This window comes from Aspergillus vadensis (genome assembly GCF_003184925.1).
Source record: "Aspergillus vadensis CBS 113365 unplaced genomic scaffold BO88scaffold_10, whole genome shotgun sequence".
NCBI lineage: Eukaryota > Fungi > Ascomycota > Eurotiomycetes > Eurotiales > Aspergillaceae > Aspergillus > Aspergillus vadensis.
Genome location: NW_020292048.1, coordinates 218,867 through 242,754, shown reverse-complemented (window position 1 = coordinate 242,754; position 23,888 = coordinate 218,867). Strand labels below are relative to the sequence as shown.

At 49.9% G+C, this 23,888-nt stretch overlaps 8 protein-coding genes across 8 annotated transcripts; 2 read left to right on the top strand and 6 right to left on the bottom strand.

Annotated features, from left to right (window-relative positions):
- The first annotated feature begins 837 nt into the window (after window positions 1-837).
- BO88DRAFT_404508 (SDR family NAD(P)-dependent oxidoreductase) lies at window positions 838-1,908 on the top strand. Its single transcript, XM_025706643.1, has one exon. The coding sequence runs from the start codon at window positions 909-911 to the stop codon at window positions 1,788-1,790; it is 882 nt and encodes a 293-aa protein (XP_025563252.1). The 5' UTR covers window positions 838-908; the 3' UTR covers window positions 1,791-1,908.
- A 67-nt stretch (window positions 1,909-1,975) lies between these two features.
- Window positions 1,976-4,787, bottom strand: BO88DRAFT_461788 (uncharacterized protein; the record flags this gene model as incomplete). The annotated part of the gene is made up of 12 exons (XM_025711186.1): window positions 1,976-2,302; window positions 2,357-2,694; window positions 2,745-3,078; window positions 3,128-3,339; window positions 3,393-3,633; window positions 3,686-3,936; window positions 3,993-4,062; window positions 4,118-4,294; window positions 4,347-4,429; window positions 4,479-4,514; window positions 4,564-4,668; window positions 4,715-4,787. 12 exons carry the CDS (start codon window positions 4,785-4,787, stop codon window positions 1,976-1,978), a joined length of 2,247 nt encoding a protein of 748 aa, XP_025563251.1.
- Window positions 4,788-7,244: 2,457 nt separating this feature from the next.
- On the bottom strand, window positions 7,245-8,157 carry BO88DRAFT_404507 (sulfotransferase family protein). The gene has a single exon (XM_025706642.1). It carries the CDS (start codon window positions 8,020-8,022, stop codon window positions 7,252-7,254), a length of 771 nt encoding a protein of 256 aa, XP_025563250.1. The 5' UTR covers window positions 8,023-8,157; the 3' UTR covers window positions 7,245-7,251.
- A 1,540-nt stretch (window positions 8,158-9,697) lies between these two features.
- BO88DRAFT_404506 (putative CTP synthase) lies at window positions 9,698-11,703 on the top strand. Its single transcript, XM_025706641.1, has one exon. It carries the CDS (start codon window positions 9,735-9,737, stop codon window positions 11,274-11,276), a length of 1,542 nt encoding a protein of 513 aa, XP_025563249.1. The 5' UTR covers window positions 9,698-9,734; the 3' UTR covers window positions 11,277-11,703.
- Window positions 11,704-12,174: 471 nt separating this feature from the next.
- BO88DRAFT_404505 (polytopic membrane protein) lies at window positions 12,175-14,186 on the bottom strand. The gene is made up of 5 exons (XM_025706640.1): window positions 13,654-14,186; window positions 13,492-13,596; window positions 13,031-13,428; window positions 12,897-12,961; window positions 12,175-12,826 (listed from the first exon to the last, which is right to left on the bottom strand). The coding sequence occupies exons 1-5, from the start codon at window positions 13,798-13,800 to the stop codon at window positions 12,321-12,323; spliced, it is 1,221 nt and encodes a 406-aa protein (XP_025563248.1). The 5' UTR covers window positions 13,801-14,186; the 3' UTR covers window positions 12,175-12,320.
- Window positions 14,187-15,023: 837 nt separating this feature from the next.
- On the bottom strand, window positions 15,024-17,178 carry BO88DRAFT_461776 (endonuclease/exonuclease/phosphatase family protein). The gene is made up of 4 exons (XM_025711185.1): window positions 16,471-17,178; window positions 16,037-16,405; window positions 15,529-15,974; window positions 15,024-15,442 (listed from the first exon to the last, which is right to left on the bottom strand). The coding sequence occupies exons 1-4, from the start codon at window positions 17,138-17,140 to the stop codon at window positions 15,113-15,115; spliced, it is 1,815 nt and encodes a 604-aa protein (XP_025563247.1). The 5' UTR covers window positions 17,141-17,178; the 3' UTR covers window positions 15,024-15,112.
- Window positions 17,179-17,287: 109 nt separating this feature from the next.
- Window positions 17,288-19,942, bottom strand: BO88DRAFT_364606 (glutamine--tRNA ligase). The gene is made up of 3 exons (XM_025703986.1): window positions 19,327-19,942; window positions 17,925-19,273; window positions 17,288-17,849 (listed from the first exon to the last, which is right to left on the bottom strand). Exons 1-3 carry the CDS (start codon window positions 19,772-19,774, stop codon window positions 17,766-17,768), a joined length of 1,881 nt encoding a protein of 626 aa, XP_025563246.1. The 5' UTR covers window positions 19,775-19,942; the 3' UTR covers window positions 17,288-17,765.
- Window positions 19,943-20,503: 561 nt separating this feature from the next.
- Window positions 20,504-21,432, bottom strand: BO88DRAFT_404502 (hemerythrin domain-containing protein). Its single transcript, XM_025706639.1, has 3 exons — window positions 21,348-21,432; window positions 21,032-21,281; window positions 20,504-20,969 (listed from the first exon to the last, which is right to left on the bottom strand). The coding sequence occupies exons 2-3, from the start codon at window positions 21,119-21,121 to the stop codon at window positions 20,526-20,528; spliced, it is 534 nt and encodes a 177-aa protein (XP_025563245.1). The 5' UTR covers window positions 21,122-21,281; window positions 21,348-21,432; the 3' UTR covers window positions 20,504-20,525.
- Window positions 21,433-23,888: the final 2,456 nt, after the last annotated feature.

Below are 23,888 nucleotides of genomic sequence, written 5' to 3'. Positions count from 1 at the left end.
GTTTACACTCCGTGCGCAGGTGGTGCTGACCAATATTGTAGTGTGTTCTTTTCTAACCAGCTACTGCGTCAATTAACATCTGAACTTTTATTAGAACTGCTATTGCCAGGGTATAGAAGTATGGTGTGGCTTTTTGACACCGGCGTCATGTCCGGTCGGCATAGTTTCTAGCTCCGGGCGAGGAACGGAAGGTCCGCGGATACGCGCCCGTGGATAATCAATGTCTATTAAGAAGAACAGCCAAGCCCTTATTCCAAGATATTCTTGCTAATGTGGACACATCAGCCACTTGAATGAGCACTGGGGAATATAATAAATTGGGGGTCTACCAAATGTGATGAAACTATACACATCAATGCTTTTGCTCAATTCAGGGGGTTCTCTCTTTCTCTCATGGCTTCCAAATTTCGTCCAGCAAGCACCATGTTAACCAGCTACTCACAATTCTCTAATGGAAGTGCCCATCAACGGAGAGTTGATGTTATAACCACATGCTAGCTGTCTATTCACACTCTTTCAGTCACAACTATAACATGCAAGTGGCAGTATTCCAGGGATCTGCATTTAGAGCATCCTTTTCGGGCTTCATACTAGCCGCTACTGATACTAATGACCGCCATTTTATGATGAAGCTAACTAGTACAAAGTACTCGGGTAACCCCTCTCCCCACACCCCCGTTATGCCTCTACATATATCGCGTCTCCACGGTGAGTACACAGTAAAGCTATTCATCCATCGGCATCGGCAACCCCCCTCGGAAGCCCGAATCGCCGTCTCCACAATCTATCATCAACAACCCCTCACTTTCACCCCCTCATCCTCTCCCTCCCTTCATCTTTACACCAACACCCAAACCCACCATCACCCAAACAATACAAAACAAGAAAAAAGCCTATTGCCAAACAACATGTCCTCCACCCTCCACCCCGTCTTCCGCCCCGGCGCAACAGCCCTCATCACCGGCGCCGCCTCAGGCATCGGCCTAGCCACAGCCCAGTTCTGCCGCACGCACGGCATGAACCTCATCCTGGTCGACAACAACCAAGAAGCCCTCAAAACAGCAGCATCAACTCTCCCCTCCACCACCTCCTCCACCACAACATCCACCCACCCCATCGACGTCTCCAACCCCTCCGACTGGCAATCCCTCCACACCTCCACCACCCCCACCCACCCAAATGGAATTGACCTCCTCTTCCTCAACGCGGGCACCATGGTCCAACCCACAGAAGGCAAAACTGCCTGGACAGACCCATCCTACTTCCAACGAACCCTCGCAGTAAACACACTAGGCTATACGAACGGCATAGCGACATTTCTCGACGACATGACCCGCGACACTACATCCCCGCGCGCTATTATCCTGACGGGGTCCAAACAGGGTATTACCAACCCGCCCGGCAACCCGGCGTATAATGCCTCCAAAGCCGCGGTGAAGAGTATTGCCGAGCAGTTGAGTTATAGTCTGTATGAGAAACATCCCAATGTTGGGGTGCATTTGCTGGTTCCGGGGTTTACGTACACCGGGATGGTGAGGAGGCACTTTAAGGAGAAGCCGGATGGGGCGTGGTTGCCCGAGCAGGTGGTGGAGTTTTTGAGTAAGGGGATGGCCGAGGGGAGGTTTTATATTGTTTGTCCCGATGGTGAGGTTTCCGAGGAGTTGGATAAGAGGAGGATGTTGTGGTCGTGTGGGGATGTGGTTCATGGGAGGCCCGCGTTGACGAGGTGGAGGGCGGATTGGAAGGAGAGGGCGGCCAAGGGGATTGAGGAGATGAAGATTGGGGAGTAGTTGGTCTGGATCAGTGGTATCTAGATGTAGCGGTACGGTGGACGGTGAGTTTCGAATTGAAATCAACATTCAGATTGTCTGTGGGACGGCCTTGCAGTCTGTCTATAGGAAATCTAACACAACAGTAAGTTCAAAAAGTTGCCATGTAAAGTATCTACTACCCTCCTTCATTCTCTCATCAAGGTTTAGAATCTCTTTTTATCCGTGATCAATTCCAACAAAGCCCTCTGAAGCCGAGCAACCCCATCGTCCGATATCTGGTGGTGGAAGGCCAGTCGCCCGTTAGGGAATACCAACAAACCCTGCTGCTTGCAGTAGAACACAATATCATCTCCCGTAATGCCCGTTTTCTTCAAATCGAGAACTATCATGTTAGTGTCCACTGGCATGAGGAACTCGTACCCGATCCGATGGAGATAGTCGGCCACGCGCCGTGTGAGGGCATGCACTTTCGGGAGTAGGGGCAAAGTGTGCTCCATCGCAGCGGTGGCAGCAGCAGCCATCATTCCAGTCTAAATCATTAGTATCTCTACTTTTGAATTCTTCTGGACTGCACTGGAATTTACCTGTCGAGTTGCGCCTCCGAACATCTTCCGGAACCACTTGGCGCGGTCGATGAACTCACGAGTACCAACAATAACACTGCCCATTGGAGCACCACAACCCTTGGAAATACAGATGCTGGCACTGTCAAAACAGTCAAGGTATTCGCGGGCGGAGACGCCCTCTGCAGTTATACCTTCCAGCAACCGGGCTCCATCAAGATGCATGGCGATGGGGGTCCGGCCTGGCGGCACACGAACCCTGCGGACGTAGTTCGAAATTTCTCTGGCGTGTTTCAACGGGAGGATCGAACCACTCAGGGTGTTTTCGAGGGAGACAACTCGGGTAGGGGGGAAGTGGACTGCGACAGTATTAGCAAAAATAGGGCTCTTTTGGGGAGAGTTTCCTTACAATTTCCTTCCTCGATGATCCGATCCTTCACATCGTCCAGGGTCAAGTGGACACCGTTCTTCGGCTCAACGCTCGTCACTGTCGCCTGGGACAAAACGGGGATTGCACCAGTCTCCCAGATTTGGACGTGCGCACGGTAGTCAAGAAGAATCGTATGCGGCGGCTGGTGCAGATGAGTGCGCAGACAGATCTGGTTGCCTTGGGTGCCGGATACGACGAAGAGCGCTGCCTCCTTGCCGGTCAGTGCTTTGATCTTGTCCTGGAAATCATTCAGTGTTGCATCTCCTTCCTCGTCGTAGATGTCATCCCCAAAGGTCGAGGCATTCACAATGGCCTGAAGAATTAAGTCAGCAGTTGTCTGGACTCACACGTGTGAGACACACCTCCATCACGGCCTCAGTAGGAACGGTCACAGTATCAGACCGGAAATCTTTTCCGGCCCGCTCAATGGCTCGTTCAAGGGCCCCTGATATGGCACTCTTGGCTGTAAATCCATTCATGCCATTTGTCTGCTTTGGCGAGAAATGTAAGTCTCTGCAGAGACTCGACTGGTGCTCATGGCCCCTTGTGAGCGTCTTCCCAATCTTCAGCACGGCTCGTCCTTTCATCGTTCCTGGAAGACGTCAGTAACGGACGTGGTATAAGCACAGTTGAACGTAGCTTTTTCCATCTGATCGTAGATGTTTGGAAGTTCAGAGAAATCCACAACTTCGTACTGAACGCTAATACCGGCCTTGATGATGATAGCAAGTGCTTCCTCCGTTTCATCTCTGTTCCCCACGTAGGAACCTTTGATGTTGATTCTCTGTGTAACCATATGGAAAAGATCGGTGCAGATCTTTCCAGGAGGGAGACCGACAGCCACGATTGTTCCGCCAGGGCGAATGTACTTGATGACATATCAGCTTCTCTTCAGGAAATTAAAGAGACGTTCAAATCACCTGTGTAGCCTGGTGGAACGGCTCTTCCACGGATGAGACTATCATCGCAGCATGCGGTCCGCCCCCGGTGACGCGCTTCACCTCCTCTGCGACGTCCGGCGACTTGTAATCGACGAAGTAATCCGCTCCAAGATCGTATAAACACATTTGCCTCTTAGCGGCCCCAGAAGACAAAGCAAGGACCTTGTGTCCGCATGCCTTGGCATATTGACAAGCCAAGGATCCCAATCCTCCGCCAGCGCCAACAATGGCTAGTCGCTTGAATCAGCGGTGATGAATCAGTCGGCAAAGCCAAAATTATACTTACCGATTATCTCTCCTGGTCGGACTTCACTTTCCTTGAGAGCCTTGTATACGGTAATTCCGGCACAAAGAACCTAGACGGTGGACTGAGTTAGACCGCCATTTCGAAGTGGACAGTCGCAAACATACCGGAGCAGCAGCCTCTAGCGAAATGCCGGACGGAATGCGCACTGCATTGTCAGCCTTGCAAATACAATACTGTTGGAAGGTCCCATCGACCATATACCCCGACAACTGAAGCTCAGGACAGATTGGCTGTCTCCCGGTAGAGCAGAACTCGCACACGCCGCAAGTTCTGTTAATCCACTAGCATGCCATTACTCTTGGTTCTCTGCTAAGTCATACGAAGAAAACATACCTGTATTCCGACGGTGTCTCCAATGCGAAGGCCGTTCACCTGCGAGCCGACGGCGGCAACCAATCCAACACCCTCGTGCCCGCCTAGTCATGGTTGGAACCAGTTCGATATATTGGGCAAGGTGCAACATACCGACGAGATTGCTTTTTGGGGTAGCAGGAAAGTCCCCTAAGCTGATGAGCAATGATACTTAGAGCCGAGATCAAAGCAGTCCAACCTTTCCAGGCATGGAGGTCTGTGTGGCAGACTCCGGAGTATTCCATTTGGACCAGCACTTCATCGGGGCCTGGGTTCCCAACTGGGATCTCTTTGAGTTCGATAGCTGTACTTCTTAGCATGACTCTGCTAGCAACTATTGATGTCCATACTGTCACCCCGGGTTCTAAATACATGGGCCCACTGCGTGGTGGGGAGCGATTGGTAGTTTGTCCAGAGAGACATGTTGCGATGGAGCGTTGAGTGACTTGAGATGGTTCTAGATAGAAATTTCGTTGTAAGAAGTGTCTGCCATTAGTCAAAATCGGAGGGCGACGTATCTGCTTTTAAGTTATAACATACTCGATATATGGAGGCTGAACAGCAACTTAGCCTGCTATGGATAGCTTACAGTTGGACACTACTCCTTTTAGCTACCTACATTGGCGTAGATAAGTACCCTTGCAGCTCTTGTTCACGTAGAATCAACTTCATTCGTCGGTAGTCTTTCTCCTTTCCCATAACCAGGAATTGCTGCCTTTGAGAACGATCCCAGTATAGCTTAGCTGCTAGAAGAGTTCACTCCCATTGTTCTCGTGTCTCTGTAGAGGATCCTGAGACACCATGGGGCTATAGAGCTGACGTATGAGGCTTTGGGCCATGGCACATACACAGTGAGACGAAACCTATATGAGCAGCTCTGTAAGCGCACAATGACGACAGTTAGATGTTCAGTATCGTTGCTTGGCATCCATTTCTAAGGTAAGCACATAGAGAACCAACTAGAATGTCAATATGCGTGTAATTTCTGTTGCTTCATCGGCTCGTGGTTGGAATTGAACGATTACTTGATAAAAATGCCACGGACATATTGCATCTTGCGTAGGATTGTGTGACATGGTGATGACTATTGCGTCAGACTGTTTAAATTGCGACATATATGCTCATAGACGAACTATTACTGGCCAGACGTAAGTATCAGTCTAGAAAGAGGCTGGTCTGGGATTTTCGGAGGCGATTGTCTTATCGAGCAGCAATCGTGTACATAGGCTGATCCCTTAACCACGTAACTATCTGCCTCCACTCGAGGTACAGATAAACACGATGCAAGACGTGTCCTAGTCATAATTACTTCCTTCCAGGAGCGAAGCTAATGATACCGGAACTATAAACGAACAGGCGTGCTCTGCAACTGCGGAAAGTATCGCTAGTCCAGATCCGATTCCGGTATCTGTCCAGTGAAGAGCATCTGAAACATTTGCAAGGAGGTAACTCGTTGTGCAACGTACGATCTAGTCGATTCAAGGCTTCAACCGGTCTGCGGTACAACCATGAGCCCAATAATGGATATGTTCCATGTATCGCGCAGAACGAATAAGTTGTTATCGGACGTGGTGCATAAACATAGGACTACATATCCGGCTTGCTGAAATATCAACCTGATTGCAGTTCTGGCTCAGGTTGACCATCTCCCACGATCGTAGCAAAGCACCCTTGCTTGGGTAGTTGTATCGTCCTACCATGAGTTGATGGCACGACAGAATATGTGAGGGGTTGATTGACCCGGGCTGCGCTGGAGGCGGTCGCACCCATTGACAGATCGTCAACTGCATGAAATTCGCCGTAGAATAACCACTAAGCTTATCTTCATGGGCCACGGTTGTGGCTCTCAATAGCCATCGATAATCGAACAGTAGAGATCTCAGTGTACATACCCGTCCTTGGGCGGTATGCTATTGTTATAACCTCTGATCAGCGTCAAAGGCCAACCAAGTACAGCATTGCAGACAGCGTCAGTTATCTCATAAAGACAACGATATCAAGACAATTGAATCCTGAGACCCGGTCGGGATGGGCCCGTCTTACTACGACGTGAGAAAGAGAATTCCGGATCCGCGGGTGTGATTAAAACCTTGCTGCCAAGTCAATATGTAAGATCCGCAATGTGCATTTGTTTCCGACAAGCCATTGCCACCGAAACGAAGATTCTTCAGCTCTCGCTGGATTCTTGACCAAACAGACCTTGAGTTCTGCGGCCCGCCGTAAGGAAGTTGGGGATGCTCGCCCCCTTGCAGTCATAACTTGCGAAGCCGCTTTAGCACAGCGACCAGTCAACGAGTAAAAAGTAAATCGACGAATATTTTGCAGCCTTCCAAGCGAATGGTAGCGTTGGTGATTTTCATTGCTGGAAAGGTGTGTCTACAAATGATCCGAGCGTTGCCTCCTTCCTTGCTATCAATTTCTTTCACCAAAGGCTGTAAAATCAGATAAAAGCCTTTCCGGAAGAAGGGTCATGTACATTAGCTATGTGTCTATAGCGTTAGTCTATGATTGCTTTGATGCATTTCTTTTACAATACCCAAACCGGGGGTTCTCGTGACAAGTTTTCTTTGGCATTTCCATGCCCAAGGCAGGTGTCTGGTTCGGTGGCAGTTCTTTTCTTAATCCCTCATTGCTTCATGTGAATTTGATGACCTGTAAGTAAAATAATTATTGTTAATAATCTCAGACATTCTAGTCACATAAATAGCAGATAAGGCCACGTACTATGAATGATTGCTATCCCCCTACTATTGCCGGCGAGTGATAGTATCTAAGTCACATATGATTGCCGCAGTTATAATTGAAGTATACACATGCTCTCATTTATATATACATGTCCGCAGTTGACTAACTATAACACAATTTCAATGATCATTGTTGGGTTTTTTCAGCCGCGCATAAACCAAGCAGTAGCAGCCCCGACCAACGTAAAGGCCGCCGCCCATCTCACTAGCCCACGCTTAATATGATACTGCGCAACCTGATCAATAGCTTTGGAGTCGTTAATCCGTGGGAATGGAACATCAGGTATATCCTTCCCCAGTGCCTTGCAAAGAGGCTCCCATCCTTCCCGCACATCGTAGAACACCAGACGATCCTCGGGCACTATCTCCTTCAACCACGCAATGTGCCGATGCCATATGATATCAAACGCGCGCTCATTGTTATACACCTTATCCCACTGTGCTTGCAAGACCGAGATATACTCGACAAAGTGCCGCATCCCAGGGAGGGGGAGGAGAACAGCGCGTAGAAACCACAATGTAGCCAATCCCTCAATCTGGGCCATGCTCTTGACCCATGCATCAGGGTCGCGAACTGTACAGATGACCTTGCTGTCGGGATAAATCTCCAGGAGCTCTGGCACGAACTGAGTGCCAGGAGCGTCCGTTATAGCAACGTAGCCATCTGTGCGGTCTTTCATCATGGCAAGAACCTTCCGGTGATTGTTGCCTGATAGCCAGTCGCGTAGAATAGTAATCCATGATTTAATCTCGGTTGACGGGCCCATTGTTATCTGTGTACCGCCATGGTAGACAGGTCCGTCGAGGAGGATGTTCAAAGCGGCGCTGAAGGATGCCGTACCGGTGCGAGAGAGACCTGCACCTATGACTTGAAATTTGGCCCCTGGTTGAGGGACTGATGCTTTTTGACCCATAGTGATGGTTGCACTATCACTATGAATTCGAGTCTGGGGCGCGTATTTTCGGGTCAAAAACAATTATTTGTAAGGCACTTGAAGTCTCGAGAAATTGGATGCTAATGAAGTAGAATTCTATTAAGGAAGGGGGGTTGCAAGCTAATTATAATAGCGTGAGGCTGTGTCGATCGAATGGATCAGTGCTGGACAAGCAAAATTTAATCAATCGCTGGCAATCCTGCGTTGGTCGCTAAGTGTTAGTGCTTACACTAAGCCTCTCTTATTGCGTCGAACTAGGAAGAAACAGAATTAGAGGCTCACGTAGCCTCTGAAAACGATTGGGTGAATCGCTTAAATGGACTCCAGAGATATAAATGCCTTTCTTTGTTGCCATAACGAGGTTTGTTGGGGGCCAAAAGGCGGTGGTAATTTAGGCTTGATATAAGCAAATGATTTGGAAGCATAAGTCAAGCTCATTACTTTCTTAGAAACCAGAAAGATCCATAAAATGTACATTTTTCTTTTTCCTCATTAACTTATCCGGCTCTTCTCTCCTGTATTATATCATCATGTTGATGATGCTAAGGTATTGGTAGAGTGGTTTATATATGAATAAAATCAAAAATAAGTTTACCAAAAAGAAAGATCTTTCATAAAAATTCATAATTCACTTTTCTTCATGAAAGTTGAAGTTTTAGTGATGTTGCTTGTTTTAGTAGAGTAATAGAGTTGGCAGTAGGGCGACTTTACCCCATGGGAATATATATCTTCAATTGATTCTGGATCAGGACGAAATGATTGTAACTATGTACTACTTACAAACCGTTCTCTCGAAGTGAAACCCAGGAAAGTTGAATCCTTTTTTTCTTCTTTTGGCAACTGTATAAAATGATACACAACTGAAGCAATAGACTGTATTATTCATGATACAAGAGGTGTGCTGCCTAGCATCATCAGGCAGAAGTCCCGAATGTAACCGTTTGACTGGGCTTGGCGTCACACGAATGCCAATCAGAGCAGATTTAAAATACAGATGAATACAGATGGGGAGGGAATGACTCAGATGGGAAGGGCACAACAACATGATGTTGCTAGATAAAAGCCTTGACCATGCATACCAACTGAAGCTACATATCATAATTAATTTTTACTTTTGTCTCCTCAATTGACATTGAAAGTATCAGCCACAGAGTTGTCGCTGAGAGGCCGATAAGATAAGCGATAAGATAAAGAAGTCACCTGACCTACAGGCCCACCGCTTCGGGAGGGTCACAAATCGAACTTTTTTTCGCCTCATTCTTCGACTCTTTGCTCCGCGGTATCGCTCACGTCCCCTTGTCACCACTCCGTCTCCGTCGGTCGCTGCAAAGATGAAATACGTTCTGGTTTCCGGAGGTAAGCTCAATTGCTCGGCTCGGCTGGAAACCAGCGGAGTTACCAGGGTCCCTCGCCTTGTGCCCTCTTGCTAACGAAACCCGCCCGTTCCTCAGGTGTCATCTCCGGCGTGGGCAAGGGCATTATTGCCTCCAGCACCGGTCTCCTGCTCAAGACTACTGGTCTGGCCGTCACCTCTATCAAGATCGACCCTTACATCAACATCGATGCGGGCACAATGGCACCTACTGAGTCAGTATCTGCGTGGTTTTCGGCTTCTCGGTGATACACCTTATTGACATCACCCCCACTATGCTAGGCACGGTGAGGTCTATGTCACAGACGACGGTGGTGAAATGGACCTCGACCTTGGCAACTACGAGCGCTACCTCCTCTCCTCTCTCTCCCGCGATCACAACATCACCACCGGAAAGGTCTACCAGCACGTCATCAACCGCGAGCGCATCGGCCACTATCTCGGTAAGACCGTCCAGGTCGTGCCCCACGTCACCGATGCCATTCAGGAGTGGATTCAGCGGGTAGCCAAGATCCCCGTCGACGAGTCCAAGGCGGAGCCGGATGTCTGCATCATCGAGTTGGGTGGTACCGTCGGTGACATCGAGAGTGCGCCCTTCATCCACGCTCTGAGCCAGCTCCAGAGAAAGGCTGGCAAGGGCAACTTTGTCCAGATCCACGTTTCCTACGTGCCTGTCATCCCGCCGGGACCTGGCGGTGAGCAGAAGACGAAACCCACGCAGAGGGCAATCAGCGATGTGCGGAGTGCTGGTCTCAACCCCGACCTGATTGCTTGTCGCTGCGAGCAACCTCTGGAGGATAGCACCATCAACAAGATTGCCAACATGTGCTCCGTCGAGCAGCACCAGGTCATTGCCGTCCACAACGTCACGACGACATACCACGTGCCCATGCTTCTCGAGAAGCAGAAGCTGATCAGCACCATCACCGATATGCTCGACCTGAAGTCGATCCCCCAGACCCCCGAGCGCAAGGAGCAGGGCAGCCGCATGTGGAACGACTGGTGCGACCTTGCTCGTGGTCAGGACTTCCTCCACGATTCCGTCTCCATTGCCCTGGTTGGCAAATATACTTCCCTTCACGACGCCTACATCAGTGTCTCCAAGGCTCTGGAGCACGCAGCCATGTACTGCCACAAGAAGGTTCAGATCATCTGGGTCGACTCGTCGCATCTGGAGGATGACACTGCCTCCCCCGCCGACTACCACAAGGCCTGGCACGCGGTTTGCACGGCCGACGGTGTCCTGGTGCCCGGTGGTTTCGGTAACAGAGGTACTGAGGGTATGATGAAGGCCATCACATGGGCGCGTACCAACAACAAGCCCTTCCTGGGTGTCTGCCTGGGTATGCAGCTGGCCGTGTTGGAGTTCTGCCGCAACGTCGCCAACATCAAGGATGTCGGCAGCGAGGAGCTGCACCCCAAGGCCGAGAACCATGCCATTGTCTACATGCCCGAGGTTGACAAGGGCAAGCTTGGTGGTACCATGCGTCTTGGCAGACACCCCTGTGTCTTCCAGGAGAACACCGAGTGGTCTCGTCTGCGTGGTCTGTACGGACCTTCCGTCTCGCAGATTGAGGAGCGCCACCGTCATCGTTACGAGGTCAACCCCGACATGATTGAGCAGATCGAGAAGGCCGGTCTCTCTTTCATCGGAAAGGACACCAAGGGCGAGCGTATGGAGATTATCGAGATCAAGGACCACCCCTGGTTCGTCGGTGTCCAGTTCCACCCCGAGTACCTCAGTCGGGTCTTGAGCCCCAGCCGGGCTTTCCTCGGTTTCTTTGCCGCCGCTGCGGGCTGCCTGGATGAGGTCTCCAAGGCAGTTGTGCAGGGTCAGCGGAGCATTGGCCGGAAGCAATAGATCTCTTTGGTGGAGGAGCGGTATTTTGCTGGAGTTCTGGTGAGAAGGATACTGTTGACGGTACACACCGTCTGGGTTTTTCTGTTTTCTGTCTGGGGCAGGTCTTGAGTGCTGCTCTGCTGCCATGCCGTGCGGCAGCCCCGACCATACGACTTGGGGTCTATGCCAGGATCGCGTGAAGATACCCTTGACAAAGACCTGAAGCGTCACCCAGGTCAATCAGGTCAAATTCACGACGCTGCACAAAAAGGAATCGAAAATAATATGTCGGAAGTTGTCTGTTTCCTCAGGTTATGCTTTTGTTGAGATTGCAGGGCTTTTTGACTACGTGATATCACTATAATATAAAAGTATTGAGACGGCCGGTCCATTGATAGATTAAATCAATACAATAGATTAGATATGGTGCCAACACTTCTTCTTCTTCTTCTTCTTCTTCTTCTTCTTCTACTTAGGGATAATGCTCTCAAGTCACACTTAACAAGCATAGCTCGTACCTGTCCGTCATCTAAAGAAATGTTTCCTATGCGCGATATCCACCACAGCATAAATACTTCTTATCCACCAACCACATGCACACACCCATCACTTCTTCCAACGAATGATCTACTACCTCGGTACGGATCATCCTGAAGTCTATACAACTATAGCATGCACTGCGAAGCCCCTGTCCGACCGACCGACCGACCGACCGAACGTTAATAGAGTTTCAATCTAGCCCTGCGAGCCGTTGCAGATCAGCCATGAATCAGACAGACCCTTGGGGACGATCGCTCGGCTTCTACATACAAAGAGAGTATCGTCGGTGCCGATCTATCCTACAACACAACATGCAACATGCAACATACCTGATGATAAACATGAACAACATCTAACAATCAATAGTCTACTACCATCCCGGTATTGATGTAAAATATATTCTATAGAAAGAATAATAATGAAAATTAAATGGTATATACCCAACTCCACCAATGCCAACCAAACCCATTCCATCCCAAAAACAAGACCAAGAACAAGAACCACAGAGAAGAAAATCTATCTCTGCTAAGCAGAAGTCGTAACCAACACCTCCCTCCTAACACTAATAATCCCGGGAAACTTCATCCCGATACCATTCCCACCACCATTAACCGTAGCCCCATTCTTAGGCAATATCGGATACTCATCCACCCTCCCATGGCCATGGCCATGGCCATGCCCACTCTCCCCACCGTCAGCCACATCCACATCCATATCCGCATCCACCCTCTCCCCCGTCTCAACACTATACATCGTCGTCCCATATAACCGCTCATCGTGGCCGTGCATCGCTATGCGATCGTCGAATTCGGATGGTGGTGTGCGCGTCGTGTTGGTGTCGAGGGAGCGGAGCGGGACGGAGAAGTTTCGTTGCTTGTTGCGGGTGCTTGGCCACGGATCGGACGTGTATTCGTTGCCTCGGGTCGAGGGGTTGAATTTGCGGAGAATTGGTCGGAGGGTTGCCATGCTGCCGGCGAAGATGCCCAGGCCGGTTTCGATGTTGGACCAGATTGCTATCGGGGTTGTTGCCCCTGTTATTCTTTGTTAGTTTTTGGGGGAGGGGGATATGTTGGGGGTGGAAAGGGGAGGGGATAGGCGTACAGAGGTAGTCGACGCTGTAGAGGGTGTGGATGTAGGGGATGCGGATGAAGACGGCGATGGAGGCACTGTTCATTTCCATTGCGATTAGTATGTGTGGTTGAGTGGAGGGTACTAAAGGGTATATTAGTACATACACGCAAGCCATACCCAACAGTCCAGCGACGGCAAATTTAACATCGCGCTTCATGTTGAGTTTCCGGACGAGCAAGATCGGAAGGATAGCGATAGTGAGGTCGAATAGCGCAGAGGAGGCACTAAAGGCGTACAGTCCGCCCACGATGATGTGCATGTTCATGCAAGATCCGGGGCCTTTGTATGCGGTGGATAATTGGTTCCAGAAGTACGACATGGGGTGGCATTGCACGAGGACCATGATGAAGAAGATGATTCCGGCGATGACGACGATTCCTCCGACGAGGCAGACGGTGATCCGGTGAGTTCGGTCGATGGTCACGCGCAGGATGAAGATGCTGACGGAGATTTTGCACAGGATAGAAGCAAGAGCGTAGCCGATGTCGCAGTAGAACCAGTACTGTTGGTTATATTGATTAGTGGTGAGGATGGGGGAATTATGCTGTGAGGTTGCAGTGTTTACCTCCATTGCGGTCGTCCGCTGGTGATTGGTTAACTCGGTCAAGTGTTTCCCTGTACCGTATAGACTGCCTCCGATCATGCAGCCTGAGAACATGGCGTAGAAGAGCTATTCCCGACGTCAGTGTATGTTCAATTGGACTTGTAGAGGAAGAGGGTAGCTCACCAATGCCAGAACCATAACCCCATCATCCCACCCAAACGCCTTGACAACTGCCAGGCGGACATAGCATCGTAGAATCGTCGTCACAGACGCCAATGCAAAGAAGACAGCAGCTACTGCTCGTACTTCTAATGACCGATCCACGGCCATGATGGTGATGCGAGCTGGCCAGCAGGCGAGAGGTGACAGCAGCAACAACAGTGTAACATTTGAAACCCGATGGAATGGGAAAAAAGATATTATGAAACAACAGTTGCCATAAGCGAACGTGACGTACTGGCGAAAAGAATGGTTAAACTCAACTGCCGACGATTTCAGCGACGCCGCTCATGGGCGTTAGGGGTCCTGGAACACCCATGGATGAGACGCCGATGGAAACAGGTCTGACTGGATGAGACGGCACAGCACGGAAAGTTTCAGGTCCACTTGCGCAGGATAAGTACCGTAAAACAGGTGATGCTGTGAGGGGAGAGGGGCGAACTGTGCTTGTGCGCCCGTTGGGAAGTAGATGAGATCTTAGATTAGCGATCAGGGAGTCCACAGTTGAGACTTTGGAGAGGGAGAAGCCTACTACCAGTGGGTCTCGCGACGGGGCGCAGGCCGAATTTTTCAGCTGAACCACGTGGGATCCGCCGCTGAATGTGGCCACTGACTGGTCGCTACCACTGAAATTAGGTGATTCTGGTGTTTGTTCGTGTTTGTGAGTCGGCTTTGGTTCGGACGTTTTGCTGTTTGTTGTCTGTTTACCTTGAATGCTGGTCCACTTGCCCTGGCGCTCAGGCCTTCGAGGTTGAGGACCTCACTGGATGAGCAGAGACGACACTACAGCCAGCCACCTGACTAGTCCTGCTAGTAGTGCGCTGAGGATGCCATGCTGCACGGTTAATTATAAGATCACGAAGGGTTGCTGGGATCTAGACCAGGGTCTTGAGGAAATTGTCAGGGGGGACTACTGAGATTGTTTGCAGTGTCTAGCCCATCGTGGATTCTACCGATGTAGCTCATCCCGAGGTACAAGTAACACACCAAATCCTCCACAGAAGTCCACACATGCCTGCTAATGCATAGTATAGCTTTTCACATAACATGGATATATTCGCTGTGTCTCTGCTTCCTGCCTCAGGCATTCATAATAGTGCTCGAGTCATGAACTCCGGATGCGGCAGTGGGTCGAACCGCACAGATGAAGCAATAAAAATGAAACGAACCCATGCCAGGAACACATCGCTACGCGGCAATACGAGATTAATGAATATTTGGAGACAAGCAAAACTCAATTATTAAAGTATTGCCTGTCCGATGGGTTTGTAGCTCCACTGATAAAAGATTTTATTGTGCTGCCATGTGTCCCAGCTCGATTAGATCGGGGCTGCGGACCCTTCTCATTTAAGCATGGGCTTGCGACTGCTTGCTCCTGAATAGAAGGTTCGAAGCATATGGAAAGTGAAATAGCTGGCGGTGCTTACTCGCACATGTTGAACAGAGCAACGGTGGGATCGTGATCCGATAACTCATCGTCTGTCGACACCCACGTGTTGACATGGATATGCTCCATCTTCGCCCCGGATGTCAACGCAGAACTCACATATATGTGGTCTAGTGATTCGCAGTTCTGGTTATAGAGATAGGTATATCTCTCCGTTGTAGGAATGCCAGTAACGTCCTCAAGGTCCTGCAGCTTGGACTCGGAGACAAACACCTCCAGAGGCTCGACAGACGCATACTCGTTAAAGTCACCGGCGGTGATAATTTTCGCATCGGAATTGACATCCAGTATGGAGGTAACAAATTTCTACGCCATCCACGGTTAGATTCTGTTCGGTTCCAGACAAACTCAACCAAGATGAGAGAAATCGTTAGCGCGAAAAAAGTACTCACAGCAACCACTTTAGCCTGGTCCACGCGGTTCTCCACCCATCCGTTGACGGGGGGTCGCGGATCGCCCTCCAGCGAAGTGCTGTCATATTTAGAGGTGAAATGCACGTTGATCGTGTAGAAGGTGTTCTTGCCGTCCAGGGTCTCCCATTGGGCTACCAATGGCTTGCGACTGTCATCCCATGCCTCGTTGGAGGGATCAATTAGACCTGGGTTATAGCTTAGGCTGCCGTCGGAGAGGACGGAGGTGGAGTCATTGCTGGATCCGGGATTGTAGTTTCGCAGTCGTACCACCGATGGGTCGTAGAGGTAGGCTGGCCGGATATTACCGCCGCGTTCTCCGCCGCTCGTGTCATTATCCGGGTCGATGTCAGTGTAGTTGTACGCGACTCCGCCGTGCTCTTCGATCGCACTAGCGAGCTTGGACAGTGTCAGGCTGGCGGAGACGACTGGTGTCAGGAATGTCAGTGACATGATCTTATCATGATGTTGTGGAGAGGATTGAGATTACCGCCATCATCAGTTGCTCCGCTATTGTCCTGGATTTCCTGCAAGAACAGGACGGTCGGACTGTTCAGATACTTGGCGATGTGCTCTCCAATCCCGCTCATGGTGCTCGAGTCCGGAGAGAAATTGTCAACATTGTAATCTCCAATGGTAATGGAGCTGCAGGTTCCATCCGCCTTGAGGGTCGTTGCCGTGGCCTCCGTGGTGTTGGACCCAGTCTTCTTCAAGGCAGTCAGGGGTAGCAGCGTGTAGAAGCCATATGCCTGTGTGATAATCCCGGTTATGTCTTCGAGGGTGTCTCCCAGTTTGGTATCAGTTGGGTTCTTGGTCCCATCCAATGGGGAGCCGATGACGATGGATTCTGGGTTGGAGTCTACAGTCAAACACCAAGTCAGTAAGCTAATTAATTGACACGATAACGTAGTCAGGCAATCAAACCATTTGCACGCATGGTCAGCCCGCCCCGGTCATTCTTCCCCGTCACTGGCCAGTCCCCAATTACCCAGGTATCGCCATAAGAATTGGCTTTGCTGATGGCCGTGAGTCCAGTCAAAGTAGCGAGTTCACCACTCAGGCTCTGCCAGAAGTCCATGCCATACTCGGTTGGGTCCAACACAGGATTCTTAGTGGAAAGCCGACTAGAACCGCCGGGTAGGCTGAAGACATCGCCATTGTCCAGGGAAGAGTACTGCTCAGTAGGAGGATCCAAGCCATCCTTTCCAATGACGATGGGAGTGACGGTGTTATCACTGGACAGCACCTTGATGTCGGATGGAGACTCGATCTCAGTGGTATAGACGTAGCTGGATGAGGATCGGTATTCCGCGACCTTTCCACTCAGGGTGACAATGTCGCCGACCGTGACTTTTGACACTCCACTGCTACCATACACGTAAACAGAGTTGGAGGTCCGGGAGTCTGAATCGGCATCCGTGGCGCGAATGTAGAACCCGCTGGAACCTTTAGCTGTGACAAGGCCTTTGACACCAGAGACACTTGTTCCTTTGTAGGAAGAAACGTATCGGTCGCCATTGATCTCGGGTATGGTCACGGCCAGTGCGCTCTGGAAGAGCAGGGCTGCTGCACACAGCGAGGGGATCATGTGCATGATGTGCAAGAGATCTGCAGCTGCGTAGCGAATTGTTGTTCGAAAGCGAAGACCGGCATTGTGAAGAGAATGCAGGGTTCTTATAAGGTGACTGTTGCCATGTGGATGAATATTCCTGGATTACGGTACATCTCTACATCAATGTATAGCAGTAGTATAGATAAGTAGTGAACAGACACCCGTATCGAGGGCGGCAGTGGGAAATTACGGTTAATTAAGATAAGAATGCTGGCAGCCACTGACAATCCATCGAAACACCCACGTTTGAGACATCCGATGCAGCCAAGACCTCCCCGATGTCACGTCGGTCGGAGCCGACGGCCCTGAAGAAACCGGGAGATCATAATGTACCTGATTACACCGGAGTAGTGGGAGCAGTAAAGATAGAGCTGGCGGAAGAATCTTCTTGCTGATTACTGCAGTTCAAAGCCTGCCAATGATGCTCGCTATTCACACCCACATGACATTCGTTACCCAAATCTATGTTCCTGCAACTGGCACACCGTGGAGCCTGCCGACCACAAGATGGCCTGGCCTCCTCTAACTCCTTCTTCGCCTTCCCTCTGCCCGGTACCTGATCCCATCACGCGTAAAATCTAAACCCATTCATTCGTCAAAAGACCTTTTAGCTGCTCTTGCTCACATCCTGTTTCAAAGAAACGATGCGGTTCAGCACAACCCGGTCATCCGTAGAATCCGAATCGACAGCCTGGCATACCGGTTAGCATTTGATTTCGGAGCGGAAAAGATAAAGGTTGCAGGAATATAGTCAGGGGAAACTCACGAAGTAAGCAACACGCATCGCCTGGAAGCGGACACTTTCCGGTCCACTCTTGGTCTTCTCTCCCGCAGCCTCGGGCCAGGGAGCCCGGCGGCGCACCTCATCAAAGCCGGCCTCAATCAGGGCGTCGCTGTAGATGGTCTCACTGTTGGGGTTGATGTCCTTCAAGAAACCACCCTCCACAGAGTTCGGGTCATCCGACTTGAACAGTTGGTCGTGGATGCGAACCTCCACCTTGCGCGAGTTGTCCGGGACCCAGTGGATGTACGTCTTGGGCTTTGCGCCGGACCGGTCCAGAACGGCCCGGATCTCCGTGACCTTTCCTTCGGCATCCTTCGTAAAGGTCGTGGCCTTGAGGGGATAGGGAGACCTCCACAGACCGACACTCTTGCCGGGGGCAAGACGGAAGTAACCCTTGCTATCCTCCTCGCGGAAGTCGGAGCGGTCAATGTAGACGGTCTTGGTGAAGGGAAGCTTGTGGGAGCCCATCTTAGGGTCCTTGGGCGAGAATGGCACGTCCAAGTCAAGCTCCTGGGCCTCAAGGGATTCAAAGTCCTCAATGACAACGGGAACGGGGTCAAGGACCAGCATCAAACGTGGAACACGGGTCTCAAGGTAGGTACGAACAGACTGTTCGAAACGAGCAATCTGGATGACAGACTTAGAGGTAGTCACACCCAATTCGTTGATGAAGGAAAGGATGGCCTCCGGGGGAACACCACGGCGACGCAGCGCGATCAGGGTGTACAGACGGGGGTCGTCCCAACCACGCACATAACCTTCATCAACAAGCTTCTTCAGTTTTCTCTTGCTCATGACCGTTCCGCTGACCTCCATGCGGCTGTATTCACGCTGCATAGGCTCGTAGACTTCCAAGGTCTTGTTGAGCCATTCGTAACTCTCACGCGACAATACGAATTCGGTGGTGCAAAGACTGTGGGTAATACCCTCGAAACTATCGCACAGGCAGTGGGCAAAGTCATAGGTGGGGTAGATCTTCCACTGGTCCTTGGTACGGTGGTGCTCCGCGTTGAGGACACGGTAGGCAGCCAGATCCGAATACATCTGTGGGTTGGGGTTGTCAAGCTCCTGCTTCATGCGCAGGAACGCCGTCTGAGGTGCGTACTTTCCGTCGCGCATATCGCGGAATTTTTGCAAGTTGGTTTCCACGTCCTGCTCGGCGTCCTTGCAGCGGAACCTGGGGCCATTCTTCTCACCACCACGCTGCAGCTTGATCTCAGCATCGCTGCAGTGGCAGACATATGCGCGTCCAATCTTGATCATCTTCTCGGCGAGCTCGTACAGCTTATCAAAGTGGTCACTCGAGTGGGTAACGGCGTGCGGCTTGAATCCTATTTTTAATCGGTCAGTCATGTCCGCATGATTATGCTCACATCTGCCTTACCGAGCCACTCAATGATATCCTCAATCGCGGTGAAGTATTTCTCCTCCTCTGCCTCGGGGTTGGTGTCGTCGAATCTCAAGATCGTCTTTCCGCCGTGGTGTCTCGCGAAGCCGAAGTTGATCGCAATGGCCTTGGAGTGACCCAGGTGCAGGTATCCATTGGGCTCCGGGGGGAATCGGGTCAAGGGAGTAACGGGTCGCTCGTTGTAGACATTGGCAAGGAAGCCCTGCTTGAACATGGCGTCCGGGTCGATGGGGGCCTCCTCCGGCTTGGGTGTCGCGGGGCCCTGGGACTTCGGGGTCGCAGCAGGCTTCGGAGGAGCGTTGGCTTTGGCGGCCTTTTTGGCACGCTTCTGCATGCGCTTCTTCAACTCGCCCTTGGAGACCATCTCACCGGTCTCCTCGTCGAGCTGAAGCTTGGCAGTGGCTTCCGCGATTGCGTCCGCCATCTTGACGTTTTGTCGGAGGGGTTCTCCAAGCGCAACAACTGGGTATAAATGGGTAGGTGGTGCCTCGAGAGGAGGGTATCCGCAGCAATTCCCGGATGAAGCTACCTCAAGCTAAATGCCAGGAGAGAGCGAGCGGCGTGAGTCGCGTGAGTCAAGGATGGGCAGCACCAGAATGTTTGGTTATCAGCGATCGGCGGGGGAGGGGAATCTTTTGTGGCGGCTTATGTCATCGTCGGGCACCGTCACGTGAGACTACCATGACTGCCTGGTTCTTCAGGCTGACAATGACTCTCCTCATTGTAACTGTCGTTCCCTTTACTATCCATATAGTCTAAAACAATTTCAATAATTTCAAAGTCTAAGTACATTGAACTCGTCGTTGTTACTAGAACTAGTGCTTATCACTTAGTTCTACTACACGTTAGTCCTGGTGATATATATATTGGCCGGGCTCTGCGGGTCATCATAAAGTTGTTGGCACAACCATAGTACCACTCCTTTCAATAGTTGGGATGTTAGAACATGATGATAGTAGTATTTCAGGTGAGATACTACCCGATCTAACTTGACTAAGAACCACCCGACTTTGAGTCTTAGTAGTCTGTAGACTCCTATTGCTGATCTGCAATTTCAGCCTTCTATTAAAATTTCAAAGAGTACAGCAACTACAACGGAATCGCAAAGGTTTCTATACCCACCCTTTCTTGAATCAAGCATCGACTACATCATATTGCTTAAGGTCATCGATTATTTACATGGGTATCCTCGGCATTTCCTCCTTCGTCCAGTACCGTCTCATATTCTCTGCTCCAAGGGTCTTCACCTCCTGGTCCAAATGCGTCCATAGAACCTCCCTCCACCCTTCCATCTTGCCACGTAAAACATCGAATTCCAACTCTTGCTTTCCCTCCTGACACTCCTCTAGATACTTTTGGAACTCTTCCAGTCCCTTATGGATCTGTCGATGCTGTCGCAAGAGTTCAGCAGCTTGGCGACCCCGACCCGTGCGAAATTCGGGCATCTTCTTCGCCAGATGAGGGAAGACATGGTTCTCTTCTATACTATGGTGAATCTCCAGATGTTGAGCAAAGCGCAGTCCCTCGGCGATGAACTGCCGCATCTTCATATACGGAGGTAGTCGGCCGCTAGTCGAGGCCTCCCAGAGCATGTTCCATGATAGACGGAGGAGTCCATGCTAGATAAATAGGTTAATGATAACGAGACGATCGCCTGCCTTGGATCGAGATAGTAACTTACGTAGTACTCCATTTGCTCTGCTGCTCGATTATATATCTTAAAGTCCTTCGCCGATAGCGGCGGCTCATTTTGCTGCTCGGTGTTGGTCATGATGGGCGTTGCAGCTGCGTTCGTCAACAGTCGACCTGGCAGATAAGGGCGCAGCCTCAAGGACGAGAGAGACGGTATTGGCAGCAGAGATATGCGGCGACTGGCGTGAAACATGAATGGGGGTTCAATATGCAGTGTAACAAGACTACGGATGCGGATACTTTCTCACATAAGCCATCATGAACGGATCACTTCCCCTTGAGAGGGGATCGCAGAGAATACCTACCATGTACTGTTGTATACCTATCTCATTAATACTGATCGTCGCTGAGCGTCTTGCTAGGCAATGGCATAGTATTTCTGGTCCTAATCCACCAGTCTGCGGGGAAGAAATTGTAATTCTTGAATCCGGGAGGAAATGATTTGGCCCTCATTTGTAAGCCATGACCAATCAGCACCCAGTACTCACCCCACCCATGATTTATACTAAAAGATAGAAGATTAATGTGAATAATTAGATGGAACAATCATTTGATACTTTGTTAGAATATTCTCATAGTTTATTGGGTATGTTTCAGACTGTGTGAATTGCTATATGCACTTGATCATAAGAGAAACAGATGAACGAGGTCGCGCTTCGCGTCGCCTTACCCGTTTGTAATCACAATTTTAATGATATCCAAGGACAGAGATTAGTGTAAGAAAGGTAAAAAAATAATTATCGTTAGTCAGTAGTTCAACTTGTGAGATTATAAGAGTATAGGAAAAGAAAGGACATAATGAGTACGTATGTACCTTCTCTCGAATGATATTCCTTTGGATGAGTTCGGAGTGTACCTTCCTCGGTCATGTATTCCACGAGTTAGTAACCATGATTGACAATGGCAACAATATGTTGAAATGAAATCTCATAAATGCAAAAACAAGGTAATCATGGCCCGGTTGGTAAGACATCATACAATAAGACCAATAGAAGAGCAGCAATAGGTAAGCCACGCACAAGAAAGTGTAGATCTTCAAGTCAGATGAGTAACCCTTCCGTCAGTGAGAGATAATCAAGGTGAATACGAGGAGCAGCATCACAAGCCACCAAGCTAGTCTTGTCAGCTTCCAGGAGGGTGCCCTGGAAGGTTGCATAAGGCGGCTCCTCAGGAGTGTCACTCCGCGATGCCGAAAGTATACTACAGAATGACACCGCGCCTTACCGAAATAAGCATCTAGTGGTGAGAACCTCACAGCGATCATGATTCTGAAACCGGAATGCCAGCAGGAATTGTGTGCCCATGCGGTTACTGATGTAAAATTATAATAGCCGCCAATGGCTAGCAATAGCCGGTCTTTGCGCCTGAAAAATCAGAATGGTGGCGATTTGAAGGAGCTTAATCCTGGCGTCTTGATAGTGTGGGGGTCATGAAGGTCGTGTGTAAGAACTAAATTTCGGCTAATGTTTGATTGACAAGCATGGGAATGCTATACGGCTCCCTGACCCTCGAGCAACGCACGGGTCAAGGTACAATGGTTACATAGATCAGGCCAATGTAGCGTTGTCAGCAAGCGGGCTTACCATATGTTATGTCTGTTACCGGAGCGAAAGGATTCTACATGCGACAGTAGAGGCTGTTCAGGTAAGAGGCACAGTACGACAAACGCCTTAACCATGGAAGATGGTATCGGGAGAGGGCATGAGACGGAATTTTTTTTTGCACCTAAGACAACAGAGAAGAGCGACCTTGTCAAGAGATTGGAAAATCCACATACAGAAGCTAACCTGCTTTGTTCAGTGACTGGTAGCTGGGGAAGACTCAACTGGGTGTAGTCACTAACGAGTAAATCGTTACTTAATCGTTCTGAAACACTAGCACTATGCATTCAGCTGACGTATCCCTGTCCACATATGATCTTTCGCCGTTTCATAAGGGAAATGCTTTAGGAGGAGTCCGTTGAGAAAACCTCACATCCAGATAAGCTCAGAAACGATTGATATCTTAGTTTCATCAAGACTACACTGAAAGAGTTCTTGCGTCTTTCAAAAAAGAAGCCCATACCCGGAAGAACCCGAAAGACGAACGTTGCTACAAGACTTTGCCCTAAGTTGCCGCAGCTCACCCACTTAATCAAAGCTTGGGTAGTTTCTTTTTCCACTGCAGCTGAAATTATGTCATAGATTTGCTGCATACAGCCGACTTGAAGCAGATAGATGGCCGAAAATGGCCATAGCTTGCGAATGACGATCCGAAGCTGACCCACTCACACACAAAATTCCCTCCTCGAGGGTGACACATATGAATACGAAGACATTCTTACTTTGGAGAACAGGGATATTGTTCATGATAACTTTAACTTAGAACTCTTAGTCTGTGCGCCATCAAGGGACTGACTCAATTTATTAAGCTCATTTCCACAGACTCCTTCGGCCCTCAAGATCATTGATCCTGAGGCCCCAATTGGCTAAGCCGAGACGGCTTATGTTCATCATTTTCACGGTACTGGAACAGATCTCGCCTGGTCTTACCCTGGATCGGACCTATCTGGCAACTCTTGTAAGGGCAGATAGGAGGATATTGTCCCTTGGCATTCCCGAGGCTGCGTCACACATCCAGTGCTTACGTGCCTCCGTACCCCAAGGATTTTACGTCAATTTAATTCTCAATGGACAGTTGACGAATAACCATGTAGTATGATGACCAACGAAGGCAGTGTGACGATTCAGGCTTGCGAAAGTGCCTTCTACAGTCATAGCAGACAATCTATATTCCTTCTTGTGAGGTAATACCATTGTTATTCGTAACGAGGGCCATTGCTTCCAGTTGGAATTTCCCACCCGAGA

Excerpts from the sequence above, each read along its gene's own strand:
- BO88DRAFT_404508 (XM_025706643.1), top strand. The coding sequence starts at position 909 with ATGTCCTCCACCCTCCACCCCGTCTTCCGCCCCGGCGCAACAGCCCTC.
- BO88DRAFT_404507 (XM_025706642.1), bottom strand. The coding sequence starts at position 8,022 with ATGGGTCAAAAAGCATCAGTCCCTCAACCAGGGGCCAAATTTCAAGTC.
- BO88DRAFT_404506 (XM_025706641.1), top strand. The coding sequence starts at position 9,735 with ATGGACCTCGACCTTGGCAACTACGAGCGCTACCTCCTCTCCTCTCTC.
- BO88DRAFT_404505 (XM_025706640.1), bottom strand. The coding sequence starts at position 13,800 with ATGGCCGTGGATCGGTCATTAGAAGTACGAGCAGTAGCTGCTGTCTTC. Across the intron at positions 13,597-13,653 it reads GGGTTATGGTTCTGGCATTG|CTCTTCTACGCCATGTTCTC; the intron begins GTGAGCTACCCT and ends CGTCGGGAATAG. Across the intron at positions 13,429-13,491 it reads AGCGGACGACCGCAATGGAG|TACTGGTTCTACTGCGACAT; the intron begins GTAAACACTGCA and ends TATAACCAACAG.
- BO88DRAFT_461776 (XM_025711185.1), bottom strand. The coding sequence starts at position 17,140 with ATGCACATGATCCCCTCGCTGTGTGCAGCAGCCCTGCTCTTCCAGAGC. Across the intron at positions 16,406-16,470 it reads GCTGACCATGCGTGCAAATG|ACTCCAACCCAGAATCCATC; the intron begins GTTTGATTGCCT and ends GTTTGACTGTAG. Across the intron at positions 15,443-15,528 it reads ACCAGGCTAAAGTGGTTGCT|AAATTTGTTACCTCCATACT; the intron begins GTGAGTACTTTT and ends TGGATGGCGTAG.
- BO88DRAFT_364606 (XM_025703986.1), bottom strand. The coding sequence starts at position 19,774 with ATGGCGGACGCAATCGCGGAAGCCACTGCCAAGCTTCAGCTCGACGAG. Across the intron at positions 19,274-19,326 it reads GGATATCATTGAGTGGCTCG|GATTCAAGCCGCACGCCGTT; the intron begins GTAAGGCAGATG and ends GATTAAAAATAG. Across the intron at positions 17,850-17,924 it reads CGATGCGTGTTGCTTACTTC|GCTGTCGATTCGGATTCTAC; the intron begins GTGAGTTTCCCC and ends CCGGTATGCCAG.
- BO88DRAFT_404502 (XM_025706639.1), bottom strand. The coding sequence starts at position 21,121 with ATGACCAACACCGAGCAGCAAAATGAGCCGCCGCTATCGGCGAAGGAC. Across the intron at positions 20,970-21,031 it reads CAGAGCAAATGGAGTACTAC|CATGGACTCCTCCGTCTATC; the intron begins GTAAGTTACTAT and ends CTATTTATCTAG.